Genomic DNA, 26,120 nt, shown 5'->3' on the forward strand with positions numbered 1-26,120 from the left:
CTAAATTGCGAGTCCAACCGATCACCTGATGTATCTGAAGCTATAAGCTTATCACCAAGGGCTCGTTTGGTTCGCAAAAAGTATTTTTTCTTCTAGAAATATGATTCTTGGGAAGCAAATTCCTAGGAAGAGGATGCCTAGGAAAGTACTTTTAGTATGTTTGGTTGACCATGAGAAAGTGACAAATTTTCAAAGTACTTATGTTTGGTTGGCCATCCACTTTCCTGGAAAAGTTATGCATAATTCTTATTATGCCCTTAATAACAATTAGGTCTTTAATGCCTCTTTAATGCTTCATTAATGCTGAAGGGCCTTTTTGGGAAAAAATAAAAATGAAGTGATTTCCGCCTCATGGGAAAGTAATTTTGCCATGTTTCTCATGGAAAAGACTTTTCCATAAAATGTGGAAATTATATTCCCATGGGAATACAACTTTTCCATCTCTTTCCTTTGAAAATTCTAACCAAACAAAGGCATCTCATTACTTTCCTGTTGACCACACTTTCCCCCTTTTTTTTTCCGCGAACCAAACGTGCCCCAAATCTTTAACAGTTTTAGCAAGAATGAATGTTAAGTCATCATTCAAGTATCCCAATATCACATGTACCGCATATTCACCGAATAAAACATCGGATTCTCGCTAATCATCAGAGCCAACACACATGCCATGGATGCCATGGACCATGTTTCGCTGTCCTCGATGAAATAAAGTTTGAGATACCATCTGCATTTTAGGGGGAAAAATGTTTCGTATAGCAGTAGATTAAATTACATTACAGTTTGTTGATAGAGCATTGATTCCGACCAAGGCTTTACTTGGATTTAAGCTTGATTAAAGCCCTCGATGCAAGCTAGAAAATGCGCACAACTACAATTCCTAAGATTCCCAACTTTCATAATTTGACCAGCTATGAGGCTTCATCTACAACCTATGAAAAAAGCACTCTGCAGAACAGCATCATCAATCTTGCCAATGGAATGAACCAATCTTTCAGAACCCACATTCCTTCGAACCCAAGATAGTTGTTCTGCCGACCACATGTAAAAATTGATCATCACCCATGTATATAAAACCACTTACAGTGCTTCATGACATAAGCTCCAGACAACCAAAATGATAAAGACACATGATTCCCAACTGCTTTGAGTGTCATCATGGATTTAATAGTTAATAAGTAGCAACCTGACATAATGAAGCATGTTATTAAGCAAAGAAAACTTACCGTGCAACAACTTATGAAGCATAGCACTCTTTAAGTGAAAGCATTCCTCTTAAAAATCTAAAAATTTCACAAAAGTTCTTCCTTGGATATGGTCAAGAAGAACTTCAGTCTATGTCAGTCATGTGAATTTAAGCAATACAAGCATGGAGCCTCCAAGACAATTAGACCTGTCTTCCGTTGTACAGATCATGCCGGCATAAAACCAGTTTGGCAACTGGAATAATGGGTATCCATTATTTTAGAATTCATGAATATCATATATCCTGTATATATAACACAAAGCCATGATAACAACATTTGGATACAAAAAGAGATGAAGCACCAAGCTTCACATTGTTAGTTGCTTGAACAAGGGTTTTTGCATCATCCTCTTAAACGTTAGGTCTCCATATCTGGGATGAAAAAATCATCATAATTCATCGATCACCAGGCACGGAAAAACTGGTGTTCGCTACCTCAAGGTTTCCATGATGCAGGGGGTGGCGGGGGAGTTGGAAACATCGGTGGAACTGCAGAGAATATAGTGTTCTTATCCACTCCATTCTTCTCACCAGATAAAGCTATTAGTGCTGCAACCAGACCAGCATTGCCTGCAAGAGTAGGCTCGGTATAGTTGTAGTTGGTACGAACATCTCGAAACCCATCATGTCTATCAGGACCAGCAACCATAGCTCCAAAAATTGTGTGAGGATTTGGCCTCTTAGTGTCCCTCCACTTCCATCCTCCTTTACAGCTATACCTAACACCATTCTTGGGAATGGATGCTCCTCGATGGTGAACATGCTTAGCGTAGCGGTTTCCAAATCCCACAACATAGCTCATCTTCCGGGGATTTTTGCCCAGCATATAGTCAATCTACCATGACATGAAGAGAGTTCATGTCAGAGTCCACAATTGCTAAAATTGAGCACATTATATATTAGGTCTTTCTGATGGAAGAAAGCTTACCTGGGTCCGGGCAAAATCACGAAGGACCTTGGTAGAGTAGAAATCGGGACCACAATACCATCCTGGAGTATCTGCAGCATCAAGATAGTCACTGTAGACAGCCGCAAGAAAAGCTGCATTGACTATGTACTGAAGGGGCTGTGGTCTTCCATGGTTCAGCTCTATGAAACCACCTGCCACGGACAGACAGAATAGTTGAGAAGCTCAAGAGAACAAGAGAGATTTAAAAAATGAACTATCTCAAACCTTTTGTTCGGTTGAAAGAGGTGAAAATAGGTAGATAAGAGCACATGATGATGCTGGTCTGGTTGTGGAAAGTTCTCAACATTTCTTCATAAGGATATCCAGGACTCAAGAATAGCCTCAATCTGGCAAGAAGAACCTGGAAGCAGAAGAATGAAGATAAGCAAATGAGAATTCTATAGAGAAAACAACATAACTTTCATACAAGCAGTATTGAAGCTTCCTGAAGCTCAATTCAATCAAATGTAGCTGAAGAACTCTTAGATATGGCTAGAAAGTTTGCGAGCATGGTAAAGACAAACCTCCCAACCAAGAAATATGATCATGAAAGTTAATTAGGAACTGCAGATGAGAAGGTACAGAAGTTCAATGGAACCCAATACAAGCCAGAACTAGAGGATGCCGGATCAATCTACAAAGGTAAGGTTTTATAAGATTTGTTTGCTCATCAAATAAGAAAAACTTGTCCCTTTACAAGGTTAAACATTCAACTCTGTGGTAGAGTGAGAATTATATAAAAAAGAATGCAGCCTACCTCAACAAAAAAAAAATGATGAAATTAATTGTGGTCTGTGAGGTATATCAGAGGAAAACTAGATAATAGGACTATCTATCTGGCTGAAGAGAATAAGATCAGTAATTGGAAGATTGTAGCATTGTCACAGTCATAATGTAACTAGAAATTAAGTAAGCAGAGTAATTAAGTAGATAGATATCATCGCTAATCAAATACAGGAAAGAAATCCTGAACCATCCTTTATATGTAAAACCAGGCAATTAAAACAAATCTTATAAAAGGTTAAAACCATTAACAAGACAGCAGTCATTTTCATTTCTTCAAATCCTTGGGGTTCTTATAATTCAGCATCTTTTTGAGGATGAAAGGTTAAAAACATCTTGCTTCATTTACATTATGCAAACAAAAACACAGGAGAACGCCCCAGATTTAGCTGGGGAGAACTGGCATATAAATGCATAGCCAAATTATAAATTTAATTTATATAAAAAAGTATGTACATATGCTCCCATCAAAACCAACAAAAGGTTTCAACCAAATCAGATATCTCGATTCCACTTATAGATAAAAATTCAAACCAAAACAAAAACCCAATCTCATGAATACAGCTAAATTAAGCATGCCCACGCAGAAATCTATAGAAAGATAGGATGTGCTTGAAAACCTGAAGCTTTGAATCGGAAAACTAATCACCATGTGATGGAAAGGATCAAGAAAGTTGGATAACAAATCTAATGCAGAAAGGAGATGTGATATATTATCAAGCTCCTATTGACTCTTTCAGCTTATCTACCCTTTCTTTCCCCATCCATTAAAACCAGAGGTAAAGAAGGCAGTGTGAACAACCGATCAAAATAGGGAAGAATTTAAAGGGGGGTTTTTTTTTTTTTTGATGAAGAGGGAGGCAAAGCCACCCGGTCTTTATTAGAAAAATGGAGTTTACAGAAACTATTTATAAAGAATTTGCAAGAAAGAAAAATATAGAAAAGTAATAAAAAACTTTTACAAAAGGTAGTGGTGCATAAGTAGACCTGTTAAACTATTCCACAAGCTTAACAATTTCATAAGTACTTTGAAAGATCTCTGTATCTTCAATGTGCAACTATATAAGCTCTGTATCCTGATGAGTCAGCCTTTTTCTAAAAGATAGATCAACATCTTTTAACGTGCGATGCCAATACTGTGAGGTTATTCCCAAGTTTGAGATGAGGGTCAAGCATCGTCAAGTTTATTCTTGACTGATGGTGTTTTCAACCACCTCACAACACTTGGCACAACTTATTATTAAAACCAAGCAAACCCAATAACTCTATTGGTGATCAGGCCAAATTACTTCAAATATTATTAATCATCCAACAAAGAAGCAATTTCAAGAATTAGAGGAAGAAGAATATGGCATCAATTGGTCCACACTTACTTGAGCACCAGGGAGCTTGCTGTCCCAGCTGAACACCCCATAATCTGGACCGCCCCAGAAGGCACCAGCATGCTTTGCGAGAGTGGGATGAGTAGACAAATAAAGGTACGAAGAATTGCCCGTTGCTAGATACATCCATGACCCACCCCACACGAACTCATCCCAGTAACTGGTTGAATTGTAGAAGAGTGAGGGGTCTGATCCCCTGGGGCTGTACCTCCCCCTCTGATCCCTCGCAAACTTCCAGACCGTCGCTGCGCCATGGACGAGCTTCTGGGAGTAGGCCTTGTTGTCCTTGAACACAATGGATGCCGCAGCCAGAGCTGCAGCCATCTCCGCAGCGAGATCCGAGCAGCTGTGGCACACATAGACTGGCCTCGGGTAGTCGATGTCCTCCGGCCTCATCCAGCAGTAATGGTCATTCGGTGTCGTTGCTCCTGAAGTGTCTCCGATCCCAACCTGCCAGGGATCTCACAAACCACCACCTCAGGAATCGCAATTCCATGGATCGATGCTCTAAATTACTGATCAAAGTTTCTTCCTTTTACCTGGGCGGCGACCCGATCAATGGTGTCGGCGGAGTTGTTGAAGGTCTTGAGGAGGTAATCGGTGCCCCACTTGATGATCTCCTTGACATGGTTGAGCTCGCCGGCAGCCTCGTACTTGGCGCTGTACTCGATCACGCTCCAGCTCAGCATGGTCATGGCGAAGGAGGCTGGGAAGTTGAACTTGATAGCATCTCCGGCGTCGTAGAAGCCCCCGACGAGGCTCCTCCCGTAGGACGGGTCGGAGATGCCGTCCTTCATCCCGGAATTACCTCTCCAGGACACGTTGTTATGCTTGGGAAGCCGCCCAGCTGCAGAAAGAACATGAAAAATGTCATCAAAATCCGACCTTTGTCTCTTTCGACTGATCGAAAATCCAATCTTTGTCCACTTGGCGGATCAAAATCCGATCTTTTGAAGAAAGGATCGCACCCATTGGTAGAAGAGGGAGTTTCGAGTGGATCGGAGGGGGTTTGGCTTACATCGCTGGGCGTTGAAGAACATGAGGGCCTTGTGAAGGGCGAGGGTGTAGTTGTCCGGCGGCGGCTGGGGGTGGTGGTGGCGGGGGACGGTCTTGACGATGAGAGTAACAAACCCAGCGAGGGCGGCGGTGGCGACGATGGTGCCCACGGTCCAGATGAAGATCTTCCGGCTGACGATGAGACACCCGAGGTCGACGTACTTCTTCTTCGTCTTCCCCTGTTCCCCGGGACCAGCCAGGAGCCAGCTCTGCTGGGTCTCGTCCAGCGGCCGCGACGACGTCGACAGCGCCGCCCGGTCCAAATCCAGATTCCGGCTCCGATCGTCGTCCGTCGCCGAGTCCGCGTTCGATATCTCCAGCGGCCCGCCCCACGGATCTCTCCCGTACATACTCATCTTTCCCCCCTCACTCCCTTCCCCTCCTCTCCTCCACCTCTCTCTCAAAGCTGCCACCTTCGGCCTCTTTCTCCTCCCTTCTTTCCTCTTTTTTAGATCGGAAAAAAGCAACGGAGGAGGTGAAGAAGATTGGAATCAAAGCAAGCGATCAGGAGGAGGGATTTATTATAAAAATCTTTTGTTGTTAAGCGAATGAGGTGAGTGAGACCTGGACTCCACACAATCTAGAGAGGTTTTTGGCCTCCTGGAAGTGAGAGTGCGTGGCGTCAGTGACGTGGATAGAGAGAGAGAGAGAGAGAGAGAGAGAGAGAGCGCGTAGATTTGGTGATTGGATATGGTAATTGGTAAGGGGGATCGTAGGAGGGAAGACAGCGGTAGCGTTTTGTGAGAATCTTTTTTGGGCCTGCCAGGCTGGAAACAGCGGGCTCGGATGGGAGCCGGAAGGAGCCCGTGATGATGTCTCAAGGGAGAGGATGGATGTCTCTTGTCGTGGAACGAAATCGTTCGCACTTGCCGTTTTTAGTACAATTTTAAAATTCAACTCAAAGAAGCCACTATTGCCTTGTGATGCTCATGAATGTATGTTTGATTGATGGTTGTGATTCCACTGATCATAATTACTTGATAGCTATATTTTACTTCATTTTTGTATTTCTTTTACTATTCAAAGAATATTTTATTATTTTTTTCTTAATAGGTTATGCATCACGGAGGAGGACGATTCCTTTGATATCTTTAGTCTCTAAATTCTACTAGCCAATATGTTTAACCATGGAATTTTAATACGATATGGAGCTCTAGTACTAGTATGACTACATACAAAATGAAAATAGATTTGAACGCAAGTATCATGTACCGATCGAGAGATTTTACCAATTTGATAGATGAGATCCTTCGTATGACAAATGTGATTAACAAACGAATGCACCCTCATTTCACCCTTCTAATTTTTTTTTAAAAAAATTATCTCATTGTTTTCTCGTGCTGTTTTCTTCAAGTATTGAAGAAACTGTCTCATTGAATTAAATTGAGAGTGGGTTTTATTTAAGCATATTTGCAGACTAGACTAGACTAGAGGTCTTAGGAATGAAGGGAACGACAACCAAAAAGTGTTTTAAGGTAAGGCGATCATTTACTAATGCTCAAAAAATAAAAATAAAAAATAGTGGTTATTGTTTGCCATACGCCTCGCGTTCACATGTTCTCTAGATCACTCAAATAGTTGGATCATTCAACGATCTCCTGATCAATGTTAAAGCACGCTCAAAGATCCTGCAAGTGGGAGAACACGGCTGGGTGTCACATAGAGTGATCACTATCGCAAAACCCACACACATTATGGTCATGCGGCATAGAGAATGGATGTGACAAATGGTTGCGAAAAGAGATTGATAGTAGCCATCATCAATCATCATCTTTGATCGAGGCAACGAGACAAATAACTCGGGCCTTTCTGAATCAAAACCATCTAAGTTTCAATCAAATAAGCATCACATGCGCATCCATGTCGACATCAATAATTGTTTGATAGATCCCTTCAAAATTTCCATTGAAGGTTTGCTTGTCATTGGAGATAATCATAAACCAGACTTCAGACCTAAACTATATTTATTTTTAGTCAGACTACAAGCTAGGTCTATTTAAATTTTTTATTTTCTATGTCCAAGTCTGATCCATGATCAGCTCTACTTATCATAGTTATAATTTAGTTAGGAAAGCTTATTTGAGACTTCATATAGGTTAAGATTACGAGACCAATATTTTGGTTCAGTTGACCTAAACCTCTAAAATTTGCCGAGGCTTAACTATTTTTATGTCGACCACTAATCAGCTAATAAGCTTGGTGATGGACCCAAATTTTCTTTCAAATCCAATTGATCAGATTTGGCAAATGTGTCTGTTGGCTATCCAACAATGGCCTTCTTGCATTTAAACAGGAGGTCGGAACTCGAATTTTAATTGTTTTTTCAATAGTTTTATAATCTGTGGTATTTAGAAATTTTTCTAGAGTCTGAGTAATAGCACTCGATCTGTCCAGTTACAAAATAGGTTTATATTGAATCTCTGAAGATTTTTTCTTTTTTTCCTCAAAAACCCATTTGAATCTATTTTATTCTGTTTCATTTTGTCACGCCTCGAACCTTCATCATTTAGGCCGGCCACGTGACAAGGCTACATGAACCTTAGAGATTATGCAAGGTTTAGCAAATTCCAAATAATTCTAGAATTTTAATCAACAGTTAACGGTGAATTAATCCAACTAAATAAATCTAATATAATCAAATAACTAACTTATTCTTAATGGATCGGATATGGACTCGGATGGTGGAAGCATTCGCTAGCGGGATCCGTTTTAGTAATATGGCGGTCGAGTTTGGCCAATCCAACCCGCGAAGAAAATAATCACGGAAATTTCGCTCACAAAACCTCCAACGCGGCCCAAGAACTCGGTCCGCTCCCTCCCCACGCTTCTCCTTCCTCCTTCCTCCCTTTTGCCCTATTCGTTTCTCACAAGCAAAGATCAATTCACTTGCATCAGCGCGAGCGATCGGGCGTTTAAAAAGGTAGATCTAAGGCCTCTAGAAACCTTGATTATTCTACAATCGAAATCCCTTCAAAATTTTCTCTCTCCTTTACTCTTAATTTGCCCCCTTACAACTCCGATTTCTCTGCTTTTTTCCTGTGTTTTTCGAACAACTAATCCGGTCTTCTGATCAATTGATCGGCTTTTATTGATGAGGGAGTTGCTATAATTGGAGGATCTATCTGTTATTTTCCGGTTCATAGTTTTCTTTTCCCTTTTTTCTGTTTCTGTAGATATTCTAGAATGAATTTCCATTGGACTATAATTTTTTTCTGATCTCATGATGTGGAAATAACATTTTGATCAAATCGTTTGTATCGTCTCGTGAGGACATAACATTGCTATCAATCTCCAATGTCCTAGTATAGATTTAAAGAAGATTTGAGGGTCGCTTGAAGGCTTTGATCTAATATGAATTAGATGGTGGAAGCTTTTCTTTCTTTCTTTCTTTCTTTTTTTTGAAAAAAATAGGTACACAGAAAAGATGGCGGCACCCATAATTTTCGATTTAGAAAGATATGATGCTTGCCCTCAATTTAAAGTGCAAGATCAAGGTATTTATTGCAACTTAGGGAGAGGGAAAGAGGAATACTTGTTTTCTGAAAAGCGTTACCAACATAAACAACTTCTTAACTTGTTTTACAGGTCGCCAGTTTCTGGAGAGCCTATTGCGAGAGTTGAAGATTTTATCAATGTCAATTCATCTCTCAATAAGTCTGTTTGGCTAATTAGTGACAAAAATCCTATAGGAAGTGTTCAAGCATGTGCATTTTGCTGTAAAATATATCTATAGGAATGACATGATAATTTTTAGTCAATTCATACTACTTGTCCTTTACAAGTACTAGTCTTGAATTCATGTTGAAAAGTTTCATTATGGGGCTGTTCAAAGCAGTAAATAATTTAATTTCTTCACTATACAAACGCAGGTTTCCGCATGTAATGAAATATCTTATGGTATCTTTTCCAATTGGCATCATCACCTGTAGTTGCCAAGGCTTAAAACTTGCACTCCATGGTGGAACTAACTAGGAATACTCAGTTATGTGATTCTAGAAAATGTCAACACTGCTAAGTATAAGCATATTATTATTATTTTTTTTGACATGGATTTCTTTCATTAATATGTAATGAATTTATCGTGATGTTCAAGTATATGAGGGTAGTTTACATGATGGAGTGCAAGTATGATGAATTTTTACAGTTTTGAAGATAACTACTGATGAAAATTTAATTGCGGATTTAGATTTGGTAATGTTGCCAATAGCAATATTGGAACTAGGGGTGGCAAAATATGACCCAACCCGCCAACCCGATCCGTGTTCGACCCACCATAAACAGGTTTGGATTTGGCCTAAACAGGTTTGGGTCGTAAACAGGTCGATCCGTTTAACCTGTTTATTAATTGGGTCGGATACGGGTTTTAAATGTCTGACCCGTTTAAACCGTTTAACCCGTTTAACTGTTGGACAGGTTAAACGGGTTAAACAGGTCTAAACAGGTTAAACGGATCTAAATAGATCTAAACAAGTTAAACGGGTCTAAATAGGTCTAAATAGGTCGGATTGGGCAGGTTAAACAGGTTGGGTTGGGCAGGTTAAACAGGTCTAAATAGGTTAAACGGGTCAGATTGGGCAAACAGGTTAAACAGGTCGGATCGGGTTGGATAAACAGGTTACCTGTTTATTAAACAGGTTAAACGGGTCGGGTCGGATTACCTGTTTAATAAACAGGTCAGGTTCAGGTTGTAAATTTTGACCTGTTTAATAAACAAGTCGGGTTCAGGTTTATGATTTTCTGACCCGGCCTGCATGTGACCCGACCCGTTTATGATCCGACCCGACCCGATTGCCACCCCTAATTGGAACATTCCAACGAAAGCATATGTTTAGCTATCAATAGCTTTAGTAACTGCTTGAAAGGCAGAATGTGGGAATTATTATAGGGGGATCTTATTGGATTAGGAAGAGTGTAGGACGTGCATGAGATTAAAAGGAAATCCTTGAGAAAGGAGCAGATGAAATGGATATGACAATGAACTAAAAGGAAATGCATCTTTAATTGCATGTAAATATGTTATAATATCAAATATTTTATGTCTATAATTCTTTTTTGGGAAGAGAGATTTTTATTCATTGGCATCAACTGTAAACTGATTTTTCTTTTTTAATTTTGCAGGTCCTAGTAGCTGCTATGATGAATTGGAGAATTCCAATCTTTGGGTAATGCTTGATCTTTATGGTCTTTATCTTGCAGCCTTTCTATTTCAATCTGTCAGATGTCTTTAATTTGTCTTAAGTTAGAACTCACGAGCTAACTTTTATACTGATTTTAATAGGTTATTTGTATAATATTCTATATAATTTTCTTGATAGCTAAATGAACTATGAAGGTTATGTTTGAAGTAAAATAAAAATTCTATTTTCCAAAAGGAAAGACATGAAAAATCAAACTTTTATTTGGGAATACTATTTATATCATTAAAAAAGTCAGTTTGTATCAATTTACAAGTTGTTACACGATGATCCAGTACAGATAACATATGATAAGTATTTAACTGGATTTATTTCACAAATTGTAAAGGGATTGGATTGAATGACATTGTAAAATCAGGTTATACACTGTAGAGTTTATTGTTATTGTCTTTGAATAAATGATCTGTTAGTTTTCTTAAATTTATAGAGAGCAATGTGTAACTAAATCAATTAATTGTATTGCTTCATCATTTATATTTTTATGGAGTCATTATTTTTAATCCATTTCAACGCATTAATAGAATAGTGAACACATAAAGATAATAATATGTTAATCACAATCAGAACTACTTATGGTTGCTTTCTTGGAAAAGTTTTTCCCCCATTATTCTAACATGAAATAAATTATTGAGGGTTTATTTTCTTTATGCTATACATCAGTTGTTATCCGATATAAAAGGGTTGCTGCAATCTAAGTCAATTATATGATTTAGTTGTAAAGTCACAAGTTTCTAATATCAGAGAAAGGGCCGTATGGTACAAAATGTGATGAAACTAACTACCATGATACTATCACATATGAATGTTATTGTGGCTTTTCAGGTACGGCCACATCCTAGCCAAGCTAGTAATTCACTGCATGACTTCACCATTTCACGCAACTCTATACCTAAATGGCCCAAATAATTTTACAAAGATAAAGTTATCTTTAACTGGCAGATAAACTTAGACAATCTTCTCTGTTGCATGGTTGCTGGCTCAAGTGTCAGAGTAACTTTGGTACAGAAAGCTAATATCATTTTACATTTGATAACGGGGGACAGCTAGTTGGTTTTGCTTTTCTTAACGGGGACGGTGGTGTAATATAAATATTTGATTGGGTCTTCATCTCTTTTTATAAAGTTCTGTAAGTCAGTGCTTGCATGTAGGGGTACCCAGCAACAACAGTCTCAGTCAAATTTCCAGGATATTCCTGCACAATCTTGGTACCCTCCATCAGTGGTTAATTCATCTTCACGCCCTGCCACACCGAGCAGTATGTCTGGTGTCAGTACACATCACAGAACTTCAGAGCGGCCTCAGTCACCATCACAAGGGCAGCCTTCACCTTCTGAGGCAGCAGGAATAATTACTTGTTTGAGGGATAAAAGGTAACTGTCAATGTTTTAATTCCATTTACTTATCATGCCATATAGTCAACTGGTTGCTATATATTTGACTTCCACTCGTTGGCTAAGTTATGCACATTATTTCCAATATTTATATTACTAGTCAAATTTTATGTGCAGATGCACGCATGTAAGAGAATAAACTGTTGTTAAAAAAGGCTAGTAATTTCTACCAAAAAAAAGTAGGAAATTACTGCCATAAAAGTAGAAAATATTGGCACTTCTACATGGTGTTAGAATTAGTTTTTTTTTTTAAGCTTAGCATAAAAATACTCGATGCAAGAAAAATCTTTAGAAAAGAACTTAAATAATAGAAGGCTAGTATTAACCTACTTGCATCTAAAATTATATGAAAATAATTTGTTGGTCAGATAAAATAAAGTAGTGTGTAGCATGAGGAGATATAAATGTAAATCTTTTCATCACGAAATAGGGTTGAACTTATGGTTGGCAGAACTGTCCCAAATTGCCCAATTTGGGGTGTCTCGAGCAGTACCAGCGGTGGACTGAGACGGTTTTTGGCAACGGAACCGAGACCTTGTCGCTGAAGGGGGAGAAGAAGAAGGAAAAAGAGAAAAAGAGAGAGAAAGAACGACAGAGGGAGGGAGAGGGAGAGGGAGAGGAAGGAGGAGAGAGGCCGGCTGGGGACGGCCGACGGAGGCCGGGAGCCTCCGTGCGGAGGAGGTGGAGGTTGGGGAGTTGCAGAGGCGGGGCTCTCTCTTCCATTCTCCCTCTCCCTCACCTCTACCTTGTTGGTACAAGGCCAGCACGGCATGGCGCAGGGCCGTACCATGCCGCCAGGCAACCGGTACGGGGTTCGGTACCGGCTAGGGCTGCAAATGGATCGGGTCGGGTCTTGAGTGATTCCGATCCGACCCGGTTTCTTGTTCGGATCCTAATTTTGGACCCATACCCAACCCGATTCGATTGAAGATTGGGTCGGGTCGGGTTCATGCCTACAAATTTTGATCCGACGGGTCATTCGGGTCGGGTCGGGTCGAATCCATGCCTACAAATTTTGACCATAATTAGTCTCAAGAAAAATGTGCAAACTAGGTTAATCCAAAAAAAAATTGGTCGGGTTGGGTCCGGGTCTGGGTCGAGATTGGGTGGACTCGACCCGACTTGAAAAATAGAACATGTCCAAATTTAGGACCTGACCCGGTCCCACGGGTCCTAAAATTCGGGTCGGGTCGGATCGAATCGGATCGGGTCGCGGGTTGACCCGATCCATTTGCAGCCCTAGTACCGGCATAGCAGACGTTGGCTGAACCTTTTGCTAGCTTAAATGCATGGTTTCAAGGAATTGCTCAACTTTTTTATACAAACAGTCTTATCATTCCTTGCTACTTGCCGACAAAGAAAGCAAAAGGATTCTCCAAGGGAATCATGAGAGAGTCGAACATGGTGGTTTTTAAGGGATTGGATTGGGAACTTGCTACAGGATGTTAGAGCAAACCCATCCATTCACGGGAACTTACATGAATTCATGCATGTTGTGGAAGTGGACATGGGAACAAAAGAAATAGGGGGTGCAATTTGTCATCACGGATCAAGAATCTAATAGTGTGTGCTTATGAAACCATCAACTTGAGTTTGGAAGTGGAAGGGACTCCAATTAGATTTAAAGTCAGACAGAATGTTGTTTCCATCATATTATCTCAATTTAATGAAAAATGATTATCTAAAATACATAGAGACTTCGAGGGTTGATTTAGACAGACATGATGATTTGCTTTTGTCAAGAGATTAAGTGGCATGACAAAGACCTGGTGGAACTGGATTTCTTAATTTGAGATATATTATCTCTATGGTTTTTTTTTTTTTTTTTTTTTTTTTTTTGCTGAAAACGGATATTTCATACAATTATCTCTATGGTTTTGATTCTCTTAGTTAAATTCAAGGGTCCGGATGTCTTATGGAGAAATTTATTGGCACGAGCACATTGGAGTCCTGGTGGAATTGGATTTCTTAATTTGAGGATATTATCTCAATGTCTGTGATTCTCTTATTTGGATTCAAGGGTCCCAATCGCTTGTGGACAGAATTTTATTGGCACTTCTATATTGTATAAATATGTTCTTATGTTGCCTGGGTGCATTTGGAGCTTTTTAGGAGAGACTTGGCTTCGTAGTGGCGATTCTTACTGTTTACATTGGAGTAGGAAGAGATATATCTGCTTTTTCAAGATTCGTTGTAGTTATTTAGGCCTAAAAGCAATGAGCAAGTGTATTACAAAGGATTTGTTTAAGATTATATGTTAATAAATTTCTGAATCATTTTGATATATGCTTACATGTAGATAACAAAACACGACTATATATCAGCCAGTCAGATTTCATGTGCATGAAATTCTAATCTGACTGGAGCAAATGCCTTTGGTTTGACAGACTAGGAGGCTACCTTCTTAAAGTTTGCCACCTTAACATAGATAAGATTAATTCCATAATAAAGCCTAGGTCTCCATCATCAGATGTAGCAGTATTTTAGGCAAAGGAGTTTGATGGTTATTTCAGTGGATTTGGAGTGGCTTTTGGGGCTTTGGCTCCCTGGTTGGAACTTTAAGAATAAAATGGGTCACTTATTAGAGTGGCAGGACTGGCAATTGCTTTGAGGAGATGAATATCCCATGCACAAGCGCATGCATTCAAGCACACACACACACACACACACACAGAGAGAGAGAGAGAGAGAGAGAGAGAGAGAGAGAGAGAGAGAGACTCATGAAAAGACATGCAAGGGACACAACCACCGATTTCTGTTCGATTGTAGGTTTCGTGTCAATCTATTATGATAATCTAATCGCAGCTTAACTATACCAACAAGTGAAAACTGAATTAACCTACTTTTTGGTAAACAATAAGCTACTTTTTTGATGCACGATTGATGCCTCAACATATCATGTGTGTGTAGGTGGGCACTTGTTTGTTGACAAGAGATAGTTACTTCATTCTTATGCGCATAAGCATATAGTTTTGAATTATGTCCTTTCATCTACTTACATTTTAATTCTGGAATTATTTATTTTGAAATATGTGCAGTATCGATGAGTTGAGAAAGCTTTTAACTGACAAGGAGGCATACAATGCCTTTTTCAATTCGCTCGACCAAGTAAAAATTCAGAACAATGTAAGTATTGAAGTCACATTGCATTTATTACTTGTCAGACCATTTTTCATTCTCCGTCCAGGCTATTTATATAAAAGTTCCTTTATGACAGTTAAACTCTACAACTAGACTTTCTTCCTTTCCTTTCACTACGACTTGTTAAAAAAGTTCCCTTAGTCGTGTTATGTTCATTATGCAATATTGCACTTGACACAATTTCATTGTGCATTATACTGAACTTGACGCAAATTTACCAAAGTTGTTGCTGCAAGATTTTCAAGTTTTGTAGCAGTTTGTCCCAAATGTTGCCTACATTTCTACATTGCCTAATATCAACTGATAATTCAGTACCAAATATCCACTTCTTTTCTGGTTCCGTCCTTGATCTCGCTGCCATGGTCAACCTTCTTGCCACATAACTTCCACCATATCATGCCCATTAAGATTTTCTCCTTGAGCTTTTGTTTTCTGCTGTTGGTCATTGCATCAAAGGTTTGTCAAAGTGAGGAATAATACATACAGGGTTATGCACACCCTATCAGTTCTTTTCTGCCTATACGATTTCAGATTTTTTTTTTTTTTTTTTTTGAATTCAAAGCTATAATTTGTTGGTGTTGCAGGTAATGAATATCTGAGAAATGGTACATGTATTTGATGTGTCTAAATTGCTTAAGATGATAAACTGATAATAAGATGCCATATGATGAACACTATTTTACTTTAATCGAACATCAAAAGTCCCATCATGCATTAAGAATTAAAAGCCCAACTTGCATGTCAACAATCAATATGTTATTATGAGTTTTGACACCAAAGAGAACTCAGAAAACCTCAATTAGATCATGTGGCTTCTATGTCTTTCAGTTGTATGTGGAGTATATGACTATTTTGTAGGGAGTATATGCACAAGGTGTTTTCCTGGCATTATTGTTCTCATCCCTGACTACTTATAGAAGTGAAGGCAGTGCATGTAGCGATGTATTGGCTTCTGGAGGTATAACAGAGGTATAACATCAAATAGATAACTCCATTGTACTTCAAAGCCATTGTTGATTAAGCTTATTGGCCAATCTGGGCCAATTCTGACTTCGAGAAGGATTGCCAAACTGAAGTGGAGCTCATGTTGATACTAACGTAGAAAAGCTTGCAATGCTTATGCTGACATGACTGTGGTAGTCAAATGGAATTTTTGCCACTGGAACTCTAAAATTGTTTAATTATTGTCATGTGTTTTATAATGAAATGGTAACTCAGTCTAGGTGAAGAAATATGCAAAATGAATTGCCTATTGGAGGTTATAATGACTTTGTTTTCCAACTCAATTCTATTTTTATTCGCTAAGTGATATAGGAATATAGTTAAATTATTGTCTTCCAGCCAAGCTATACACCTCAGGTTTTCATGCTCGACCTCCTTTTTCCTTTTTTATGAGCACACTCGTAACTGATAATTTATAGTTGTTCTAAAGGTGAGTCTCCTTTAGCTTTTCTCTTAAGGCATTTTTGTTCTCTCTGTTAATAACTTAATTTCATTGTGTTTCCAATTTGTCTCTCAATATTTTCTTATATTCTGGTTTCAGTCTATAAGCTGACTTTGAACATTTCAACCATTTCCCTTGCAGCTTCGTGATGAACTTCGCAAGGAGACCTTGCAACTTGCCAGTGAGTTGCTTTATCTGCTCTTTATGCTAAATATTGTTTATATTGTTTCACCATAAAGATTAACTGTAGTGCATATTTTTTTCTTATTTACAGGGGAGAACCTAGAGAAGGAACCTCGAATTCAGGAGCTTAAGAACCAAGTAAGCTTCCAATGCCATTTTGTTTCATATTTACCATTCAAAATGCTATTAGAACCAGCATAATGACTGATAGTCATTGATTTCACCGATGTATAAGAAGCATCACATGTGATTGGCAGTCTCACCTGCTTCTGTCCAAATGATGAAAGAAGTCATAGGTTATGACTTTGTCACAACATTATGCTAGTGTTTGCTGGTCCCTCATTGACATTTCTCTGCTTTTATCGAACATGCAGTGCACTATCATTCGGACAACTGAGTTGGCTGCTGCCCATGAGAAGTTAGCAGAGTTGGAGAGGCAGAAGGAAGAAACCCTAAAGTCATATTCTCCAGCTTCACTTCTTCAAAAGTTGCATGGTAAGTGTATGAATGCATTTACTTGGTATCAAGAAAATGATGATTGTGATATAAATGTAATACCCCCAATTTTGTGTATTAGGTGTGGGAAGTGTATATGTACATTTCTGTATAGACAGCTGTTGATTTACAATACACCTGGAAGTTAACATATTTAAATGATGTCTGAATATTTTGCAGTAGCAATGAATAGAGTGGAAGAGGAATCTGAAATGCTGCATAGGCAGCTCCTTGACAAGGAGATTGACCTTCAAACATTTATACAGAAGTATAAGAAGCTTCGCACCGTTTACCATAAACGGGCACTTTTCCATCTTGCTGCCAAGACTTCAGTGTGCTAAATATTAGATTGCGTGCAGTGCCCTTTTGTATCGTGAGCTCATAATAGACTTTTTTTTTTTCAATTACTTACATAATACAGTTCTGCTACTGTTGTTCAAAGCCCGTCTTCTTTATCCTGCAACATAGAAAATGACCAAACTACTTCATCTTGTGGATGCTGCTGGGATTTTGAAGTGGATGAGTGGAACTGGGGTTGTTCCAGTGGAAGTCTCACTTTTGTGTTGTTGGTTGACGAACTGGAAGACTGAGCTGCCAAACTAAACCTTAGCTTTCTTAAAAAAAAAATGTCAAACTGACCTGTAGTTAACGGTGAACCATACTTAGTCCTTGATCCCATTGAATGCTGTTGTTGTAAGCTGTTGGGAGGAGCCAATTTCAGATTATTCCAGTGCTTTCAATTATCTGTCGAACAAAAATAAGAGGCTCAACTTTCTGACTCTACGATTATTCAGTCAAAATTCTACTTGGATTTGGTTTACAGGGTTGGTTTAGGGGTTACCTGCAGTTCTTTTCGGTGCTCCTCACCCACCGGGTGGATGGATTGGAGATGGACTGGGGAAGATGGGAAGAGCAGGAGCCTTCTGCGGGATGGTGCTCAACATGATCAGAACTCACCATACTCTTACTATTAGCCTTCAAACTATTCAAATCATTGAGATATCATCCGTAATATCGATCTTTCAGTCACGCCCAGATGCTATGACATGTCATGGGAGGCAGTAAATAAACGCTTCATCTTCAATCAAAATATTTCTCACTTGGTTAAGCTATTGCTGAAATTAAAAAGCAAGAGCCCATGCCAACTAAAAATAAATATTTGTACTGAGCCAAGGTTTGTCTCAACCATCATGCCCCTTTGAGTTATGGTTTAAGTTTGGATGGTATACTTCCAATATTTCAGCCTAAGTAATTACAATATAAGTGGCTAAATAATTGAGTCTGGATAACTATGATACGAGTCTCAACCTGCAGGGTCTCTCTAAGAATATCTACTGTAGGCTGGATCCATGATTTTAAATTATTAAAATAAAGATGCATGATGCAGCAAGAAAGATAACATGCTTTATAAATAGGCGGCTACAAATGAAGATACGATGATTGTAGCCATCTACGATCCATGCTATCCTTCTACGAAATCCATCAGCGGTCTGCACCTCAATCTCGTGTCCACCGTGATCTCCCGCTTCATTTTTTTTATTGTTTTTTTATCCATATACGGCCGATGGAAGAGAGGAAGGACACGAGCCGAGGGAAGGAGAGGAGTGCTTCTTTTCCAGCCGCGACCTCAATGAAGTAAGCAACCACCAACAGTCTCAGTGCCACGTAAGCTGTCACGTGGCGTAGGATTTAATTTCCCTAACGGGTTCAACTCTCATTTTCCGCAATACTCCATCTAGTTTTGCTGAATTTGAAAATTCAGGCACGAAGTTACACGCCGCGAAGCGAAAGTCGACGCGTGCCGCTCACACCGCCGATCACGTCGAGCCGCAGGACAAAGGCGTGATGACGACCACATCTTTATCCCAAATGGAAAAAAAATGGGCCAAGAAAAAATCCTTCCCACCCGTTCTTCCCTCCTATTTGGCCGTCGTCGGCCCTGTCTCCGGCTCCCCCCCACCTCGTTGCTTCCTTTCTGTGGCGATGTCGGCAGGTAAGCGAGGCTCTATTCGCTTATTTTTCTCTTTGATTTGAAGAATTTCGAATCTTCTTCCCAGCTAATTTGTGCGAATTTCTGGTATTGTCGACGAAATAACGTATCAAATCCGTATCTTTCTTAACCTCAGATGTTGTTAATGGTTAGGGTTTAATTAACGTACCTTTGTTTTAAAAAATTTTCCTACATATATATATATTTTAATTCTTTATTGCACTTGATCTCGGTGGATCCTTGAGGGTTTTCCCCCCTCTCCTTTACTTACGGGATTCGAGCTAGGAATCCGAAATTCTGTGGCGTTTGAAGGAATTTAGGGTTTCTCTATTTAATCGTCATGACACGTCTGAGTGGTTTTCATGTGGTCTCAAAGGGGAAGATTTTTCCCTCATGTTGCGAGACGGTTGCTGCTGCCTTCTTTTGTAAGATAGGACGGGGTTGTGATATGAAAATCTTTTCTTGTTTAAGCAAATTTTCAGAAAATTCAAAGCCGCAGAGCTGGAAGATAGAAAGAAGAACAAGATTACTTATTTGTTAGAAAATTCATTTCATGCACATGTTAGGCTGGATCCCTCTCTAATAAAAGAGATATGGTTCAAAACGACCTTGAATTCCAAGAATTCAATTAAAATAATGCACAGGGAAAAAGAAAAAGGAAATTCTGGTTCAGTTAAACAGTTTTAAATAGGAAAAGACAGTCACAAGTTGCATACGCGTGCGCATGATGTGTTTAGGGTAATGCGAACAATAAAAAGTCATGAACAATCATTACAAAGGCTAAAAGAGAATATCTGTTGGGGTTCTTTTCCCTTATTTTATGTACTAGTGTTCTTCCCAACAGAGTTTGAAACGTGGAAATTGCATTCTGGGGATCCATGTGGAGGAAGTTAGTAATGTGTGTGCTTGTTCGTACTTAATCCTTATGTGCTTGCACCCAAGAAGACAATTAGAGTTTATGTAGGTGTTACTAGAGAGAATATAATCCACAACACTTTTACTGCTTACGTCTGACATCAATATCACTGCATTAGATGTCTCTGGAGTTGTAAAAACTAATTTCATGTCTTAATCATTTCTCTTGGCTTGGTTTAATACACCTTGAATTCCATCATAGGTATTATTTCCCTCGAGATAATTTCTATTGCTGGAAAGATCAATGGTTGTATTGTGTTATAAAACACAATCCGATTTTCAAAGATAGCAAAAAAATCAATTCGTCAACTACATATTTAGCATTTGGTATATCTTTCACTTCAGACATAGACAACCTTTGACTCTTCGCTTTTTCTTGATTTCTCTGTGCTTCCATGTTTCTTGAACTTGTTAAGTTTGCTGGGCTTTTTTAATTGTCACTATACAGATGCGAGAAGGAGATTCTAAGTGCCTGATTCAGCTAGAAAGACATCAAAACTCTTAGACTTGTGTTCAGTTTAAGGATTCTCAACATGAAGTTTCTCGAATACACTCCTTTAGACAGGTATTTTCTAAGTTTTCTTGGAAGTATGCTTGGGAATCTAGTTAACTAGTCTAGCAAGAATTGTTAAAGGATGTTGTGTTTCTGAGTCCAACATTATAATTATATTTTTAAGATGCATTATTTTTCCCCCTCCAGTATAAATCTTTTCCTCAATCATTTGAATCTTGGAGAAAGTACTATCAAGGGGAATCTTGAAGCATTCTCATGTAAGTATAGGTTCTGATTTACTTGTTTAGTTTGTTGATATAATTGGAAGACATTTTAGGTATTTGTTTCCTTGGCTGTAGGTAAACATACAGGGACTGACCGAAAGCTCTCGCTTAGCTTAGAGCATGAGGTACTTACAGCTTTCTTATTTGCTTGACATTAGCTGCTAAGATTTCTTATTTCTGCAGCAAGTATTATTGAATAGAAAATACAGTTTATGTACATGCATTTCTTATTCCATACACTCAGAGCTTTTCTTATCAGTGAGTTTTAATGATAAAGTATTGGTTAGAGTTTGTGATTTGGGCCACCATCTGGACTATTAACCAGAAGATTGAAAACCTTTTAGAGCATTACCACAAAGGGAAAAAGGGATGAAAAAAGAGCACACTTCAATGCACAGAAAACAGGCGGTCTAAATAAATATAATGGCTTGCCTCATTTAGTTCATTGCAGTCTAATTATATGAACGTGTGGCTTTCTCTTTACATAGGCTAGCTTGTCTGATTTGCTGGCTACTGCTCAGCTCTTCCTCTTCACAAACAAAGCTCTGCATCCTGCCTCTGTTTTCGTACTCATAGGAACTGAATGATGACTTGTAGTTGCTTTTGTAGGCACATTTGATCCTTTTGCAAAATTGGTAATCAGTAACTACTATTAATACAGAATATGGAAAAGAAGGAAAATGTGTGGGCAGTATTCCTTTCGATACAGTTTTAACTTTGTTTTTTCAAGACAAACCGTTGTTACTTAAAGAACTGGCTTGTTGTACTGGTTTTGTTTTGTTTTGGTTCTTTCTGACAGATATTGCCACTAAAATTACACATCAGTAGGAGTTTTATGCAGTCCAGAATGTGTTCATGCTAATTCTTAATACAGGAAGCTTGCTGTCTCATTTATGCTTTATATCATGTTGTTTGGTGGGACCTGCAGCCCTGCCCACCGTATTATAAACTTTTATCTATCCTATCTTATTTATACAGAGCCACATCAAATTGGTTCTGCATATTTCCATACAATTTAGTTACCATTTGTTCTCTTCTATTATCTTTAGCATTATATTGAGTTTTCTTGTTATGTTGCTGCTGGGCTGTTTGGTTCATGCTGGGGTACAGAAATATGGATGTCTGTTCACTTATAAAGAATTCTGCTTCTATACCTTTTTTGCGTTAATTATTTTCACTGAATCATTTGTTATGACCAGGTGATGAATTTCAGGGCTAATCAGTCCTTGTGACATGTTGTAACAGTGTAATCTATCACAACATCCAATTCATCATTCAGTTTCCTGGTTCTCCTATATGGTTTATAACATCTTGATTTCACAGATGAACCATGCTTAGCCATGCGGAACATGTTTCTTTAAAGCTTTACCATTCTTTCTTGTCTGACGTTGTTTTTTGTTTGAGAGGAAAAAAGAATACACTATTTACTAGTCAGTTGCATGAGGATTGCACTATATCCTCCTTTTTACTCATGCATGCATGTGTGCATGCTGATAGTGATGCAATTTTCATCTCTTTATTTTAAATAGTATTGCTTAACAAGATTTAAGGAACTAAGGAATGCAATTTTTTCTTATCCCATGTGTTAATTATCTAGTTTTGGCACTTCTCGTATTTTTTGTTCCATTCCAATTTTAGTGTTGATGGGTCAATCGGCACTCAAGCATTGTCTTTTTATATACATAGGTATCTAAAAGGGAATAGAGCTCAAAATAATTCTGTGATGATGGTTTCTTTTACAGTTTCAGTCACTTTACCTGCAGTATTATTGATTTTTGAGTGCTTTTCTGATGATGTTGTGACACTCATATTTCTTGGTATGCTCTGATTTACAGGTTCATTTAGTTGTTAGCTGCCAGTTTATTTAGGCCTTTGTTCAGGTTATGGATCTCTGCAAAATTCCTTTGACTGCAGATTTTATTCATTTATGTTCTTTTCCTTGTTCAGATTCTTGACTACCTTGGGCAATCTTCTGATAGCGACCCTTCATCTCCTGTGGAGTATTTGTCTAGTAGATCAAGGTGGTAAAAGATGTTTCCATATCAATGTTATATATTGTTCGACGCTTCGACAGCCCTAATCTCCTTGTTTTTCCCCTGTTTGTTTCAGTCGGAGAACATTGATATATCTGGTTCTTACTCTTAGTCATATGTATCCAGATTACGATTTCAGGTATTTCTTTTGTAAAATTATGACCTTAAATTTTGACAAATAACTGGGAGGAAGGATCCTGGGTAATGTCAATGTCAGCTTCACTGGCGGCATGACAACCTGCTTTATATCCTTTCTTACCAGCATTGGGAGTGTTGTCAAATGGTTTGACAGACGGTTTCACCGTTGCTCTATGAGCTGAGAGTTCAATTCTCTCCATTTCCCTAAATTTGTGGTCATCTCTTATATTGCTTCATGGGGTTGTGCTGGGGTCACTGGCCTCTGAAGGTGTACTGGGTGAGGGCAATTTAATCTTCTGCGTAACGTTTATATTGTCATGTTTGTCGGCTTAGCAGTGCAATACGAGCCCATCTGTTTTTCAGAGAAGAAGAGTGGGAGACTTTCAAGCAGATATATGACACCTACTTGTTTGAAGCAGCTAGGGTATGCTTTTATCTTTCAATAAGTTGTTATTGAAAGGAGTTGATAATACTGTCTGTCTTCATCCTTCATGTTTCTAATGGTATGGTTGTGGCCATGTCCATGTCTCATGCCTCTGTTTATCTATACAAGGGTATGCATTTTTTTTCAGATTGTTCAGGAATGGGTAACGTAGCCTGGCAGAATTTTCTATAAAGTTCATATAAATTGAGATTTGACAGAATTGTGTAGCCAATGGCGGAGCCAGGAATGTTGAAAATATGTAATTTTGAGGCAGTTGCATAGATTGCTGATCATGAGAATGTTTTTTAGAGAAGCAGCAAGGCTTAAATGTTCATTTAAGAATCAATGTGACTTGAATCTTTCTCATTGAAGCAATCATGTGAAAAATTGTATTGCATCCAGATATCTTATTCAAAATATCAAGCAACTTATAATAGGTCAAGTTTTTTTCATAATCAAACCTTTTCGTTTGATGGTATTTGACTTTTACTCTGATTAGTTTTTCTTTCTTATTATTGAAAATTGACTTCAGGAGCCTATATAAAGCTGAAATGTTGGAAAGTGTGCTATCGATGCTTGTGAATTCACTGTTGGGCATAGTCTTCTTTTTTTTCCTCTTTTAATCATTTGCAAACCTGTCATCCCATGACCCATCCCATAGTTTCTTGTTACGTGTAACTAAGATTCCTTTTCCCAGGAAGAGTGGATGACTTTTAGTTGCACTATCATTCATCCAAGGGAAATGTTATATGATACTTAGAAGAGAGATTTTTTTTCACATTCTGTTGATCAAATATCTTAAAAGTCTAGAATTTTACTTTATTTCCTCGATATGCTGTTTGCCTTCTGGTGCATGCGTACATAAAATTTTTGAGTTACAGGAATGGGCTATAGCTCATGGAGGTTGTTCCCTTCTGGAAAGCATGACCAAGGCCATTGATGAGGTGAACATTTCTCTCTTCCTATGACTATGAGGAGAAATGATCGGCAGTCATGGATATATGCTCCTTTGATGCAGGTCGTAAAACTGAATGAGTGTGAGATCTACAGCTACAACCCAGACTTTGATGGGGACCCTTTCCTGGAGAAGGGAGCTATGTAATATTCTCTTAACCAAGACCATCCAGTCATGGATCAGCAGTTGCTGTGTCATCTGACATGGAGTTTGTTCCTTGTAGATGGTCGTTCAATTTCTTTTTCTATAATAGGAAGCTGAAGCGGGTTGTCAGCTTCCGGTGTTGTTGCATAAGGTATGTCCTTACCTTCTTCTGCGAACCTAACGTTGGAAATATAGGATTTCATATGGCTCTCGATTTATTGGAGGCATTTCTGTTTACGGCAGCAACCTGGCAACAGAGGGCTTTCTTGCTGATGAGATGTTCGGCGAGGAAGAAGAGGAGGACCTGTTCATTGGCATGGATATGTGACCTGCTGCATGTGATGTATGTACATAATGACCAACCCTGGAAACATCCTCTGCTGTATAAACAAGCTTAGGTACACTTTTGTACAGGTGGTCTGTGGATAAGCAAGATCGTCTAACTTTATCCGGTCATTGTTGCTGTTGCCTGTATCAGTTAGATGTTATAGGATTAAGTAGGCTTTTCGAGTGCTGACATTTAGAACTCCGCAATATGTTATCCCGTGTACTTGTGGTAAACCAGACAGTTGGAATTAATGACTGGGACCAATTTTTGAAGGGGTAAGCATTCTCGATGAAACTTTTCTGCTGATTAAAACTTGGTCAGATTTTTGAGCGACCTGTTTAGCATGTCAAATTTCCGATGCTTGTCGAACTTTGAGTGTGACTGTCAGACTTATTCAACGAGACTTGAAGCAGTAAGATTGGTGTCGTATAGGTACGTACGTGTCCATCCAACATATCAGTAACCCTCTGAACCAAAATTCAAGCCTAGCCGAAGAACCATTCATTTATTCTCAGCAATATTCTTACTTGATTCCAAGATGGAACCGAAGTGCTCCAATCTTCTAAAATTTAATTTTGATTCTCAATATTTAAATTTCATTCTAAATTTGATTACGGTGATAAATTAAATGCATCGAAGAATATAGCTGTTCTAATTTTAATTTCAATTAATTTTGATTTTGGTCATGAACTAAATATATCCTTAGACCTTATGTCTGACATATATTTAAGTATACAACACTTGCATTAAGAAAAGATACCATAGTGCTGTAAGTTATTTTTTTTCTCTTTTTTTCCTTGGAATGAGTAGAGCGCATAAATGATTTTTTAAATGCCAAAATACGTAATAATGCTTTTTTTTTGACAAGTAGGAATGGCAGGAATCCTAGCTATAACCGGGGCGAGATTGGAACTCAAATCCATATCCCCGTACCCATTCCTAAAAACTTCACCACAAACCTCAATGTACACTTTGATCTTTCATTGTCCAAGATAAGGAGTCACAAATTCTTGAACATGAGTTTCAAGTATCAAAGAATTCCAGTCATTTTAAATAGCTTAATTAGCAATTACTTCGAACACGATTAAATTCTACGCACGGCGGTCATAGCATTCGAATGTAAGCTCGAATGAAGCCATGGTAGGACTCATGGG

General features: G+C 38.6%; 3 protein-coding genes across 4 annotated transcripts; 2 read left to right on the plus strand and 1 right to left on the minus strand.

Moving 5' to 3' along the window:
• Positions 1-1,412: 1,412 nt before the first annotated feature.
• Positions 1,413-6,091, minus strand: LOC103709692 (endoglucanase 9-like). The gene is made up of 6 exons (XM_008795159.3): positions 5,376-6,091; positions 4,897-5,204; positions 4,349-4,807; positions 2,418-2,553; positions 2,172-2,344; positions 1,413-2,078 (listed from the first exon to the last, which is right to left on the minus strand). Exons 1-6 carry the CDS (start codon positions 5,767-5,769, stop codon positions 1,680-1,682), a joined length of 1,869 nt encoding a protein of 622 aa, XP_008793381.2. The 5' UTR covers positions 5,770-6,091; the 3' UTR covers positions 1,413-1,679.
• Positions 6,092-8,156: 2,065 nt separating this feature from the next.
• LOC103709693 (vacuolar protein-sorting-associated protein 37 homolog 1-like) lies at positions 8,157-17,805 on the plus strand. Of its 2 annotated transcripts, none has more exons than XM_008795160.4 (8): positions 8,157-8,333; positions 10,532-10,575; positions 11,757-11,978; positions 15,038-15,125; positions 16,726-16,765; positions 16,859-16,905; positions 17,142-17,262; positions 17,443-17,805. In XM_008795160.4, exons 2-8 carry the CDS (start codon positions 10,547-10,549, stop codon positions 17,601-17,603), a joined length of 708 nt encoding a protein of 235 aa, XP_008793382.1. In that variant the 5' UTR covers positions 8,157-8,333; positions 10,532-10,546; the 3' UTR covers positions 17,604-17,805. The 2 variants fall into 2 exon arrangements, with proteins under 2 accessions (XP_008793382.1, XP_038988875.1); XM_039132947.1 differs by having other exon boundaries at positions 8,158-8,333; positions 11,744-11,978.
• Positions 17,806-19,087: 1,282 nt separating this feature from the next.
• Positions 19,088-25,252, plus strand: LOC103709694 (repressor of RNA polymerase III transcription MAF1 homolog). Its single transcript, XM_008795162.4, has 11 exons — positions 19,088-19,255; positions 20,616-20,732; positions 20,868-20,938; positions 21,020-21,069; positions 22,892-22,965; positions 23,054-23,116; positions 23,452-23,539; positions 24,421-24,483; positions 24,558-24,637; positions 24,718-24,789; positions 24,882-25,252. Exons 2-11 carry the CDS (start codon positions 20,701-20,703, stop codon positions 24,964-24,966), a joined length of 678 nt encoding a protein of 225 aa, XP_008793384.2. The 5' UTR covers positions 19,088-19,255; positions 20,616-20,700; the 3' UTR covers positions 24,967-25,252.
• Positions 25,253-26,120: the final 868 nt, after the last annotated feature.

The sequence above is a fragment of the Phoenix dactylifera genome, chromosome 13, assembly GCF_009389715.1.
Source record: "Phoenix dactylifera cultivar Barhee BC4 chromosome 13, palm_55x_up_171113_PBpolish2nd_filt_p, whole genome shotgun sequence".
Lineage (NCBI taxonomy): Eukaryota > Viridiplantae > Streptophyta > Magnoliopsida > Arecales > Arecaceae > Phoenix > Phoenix dactylifera.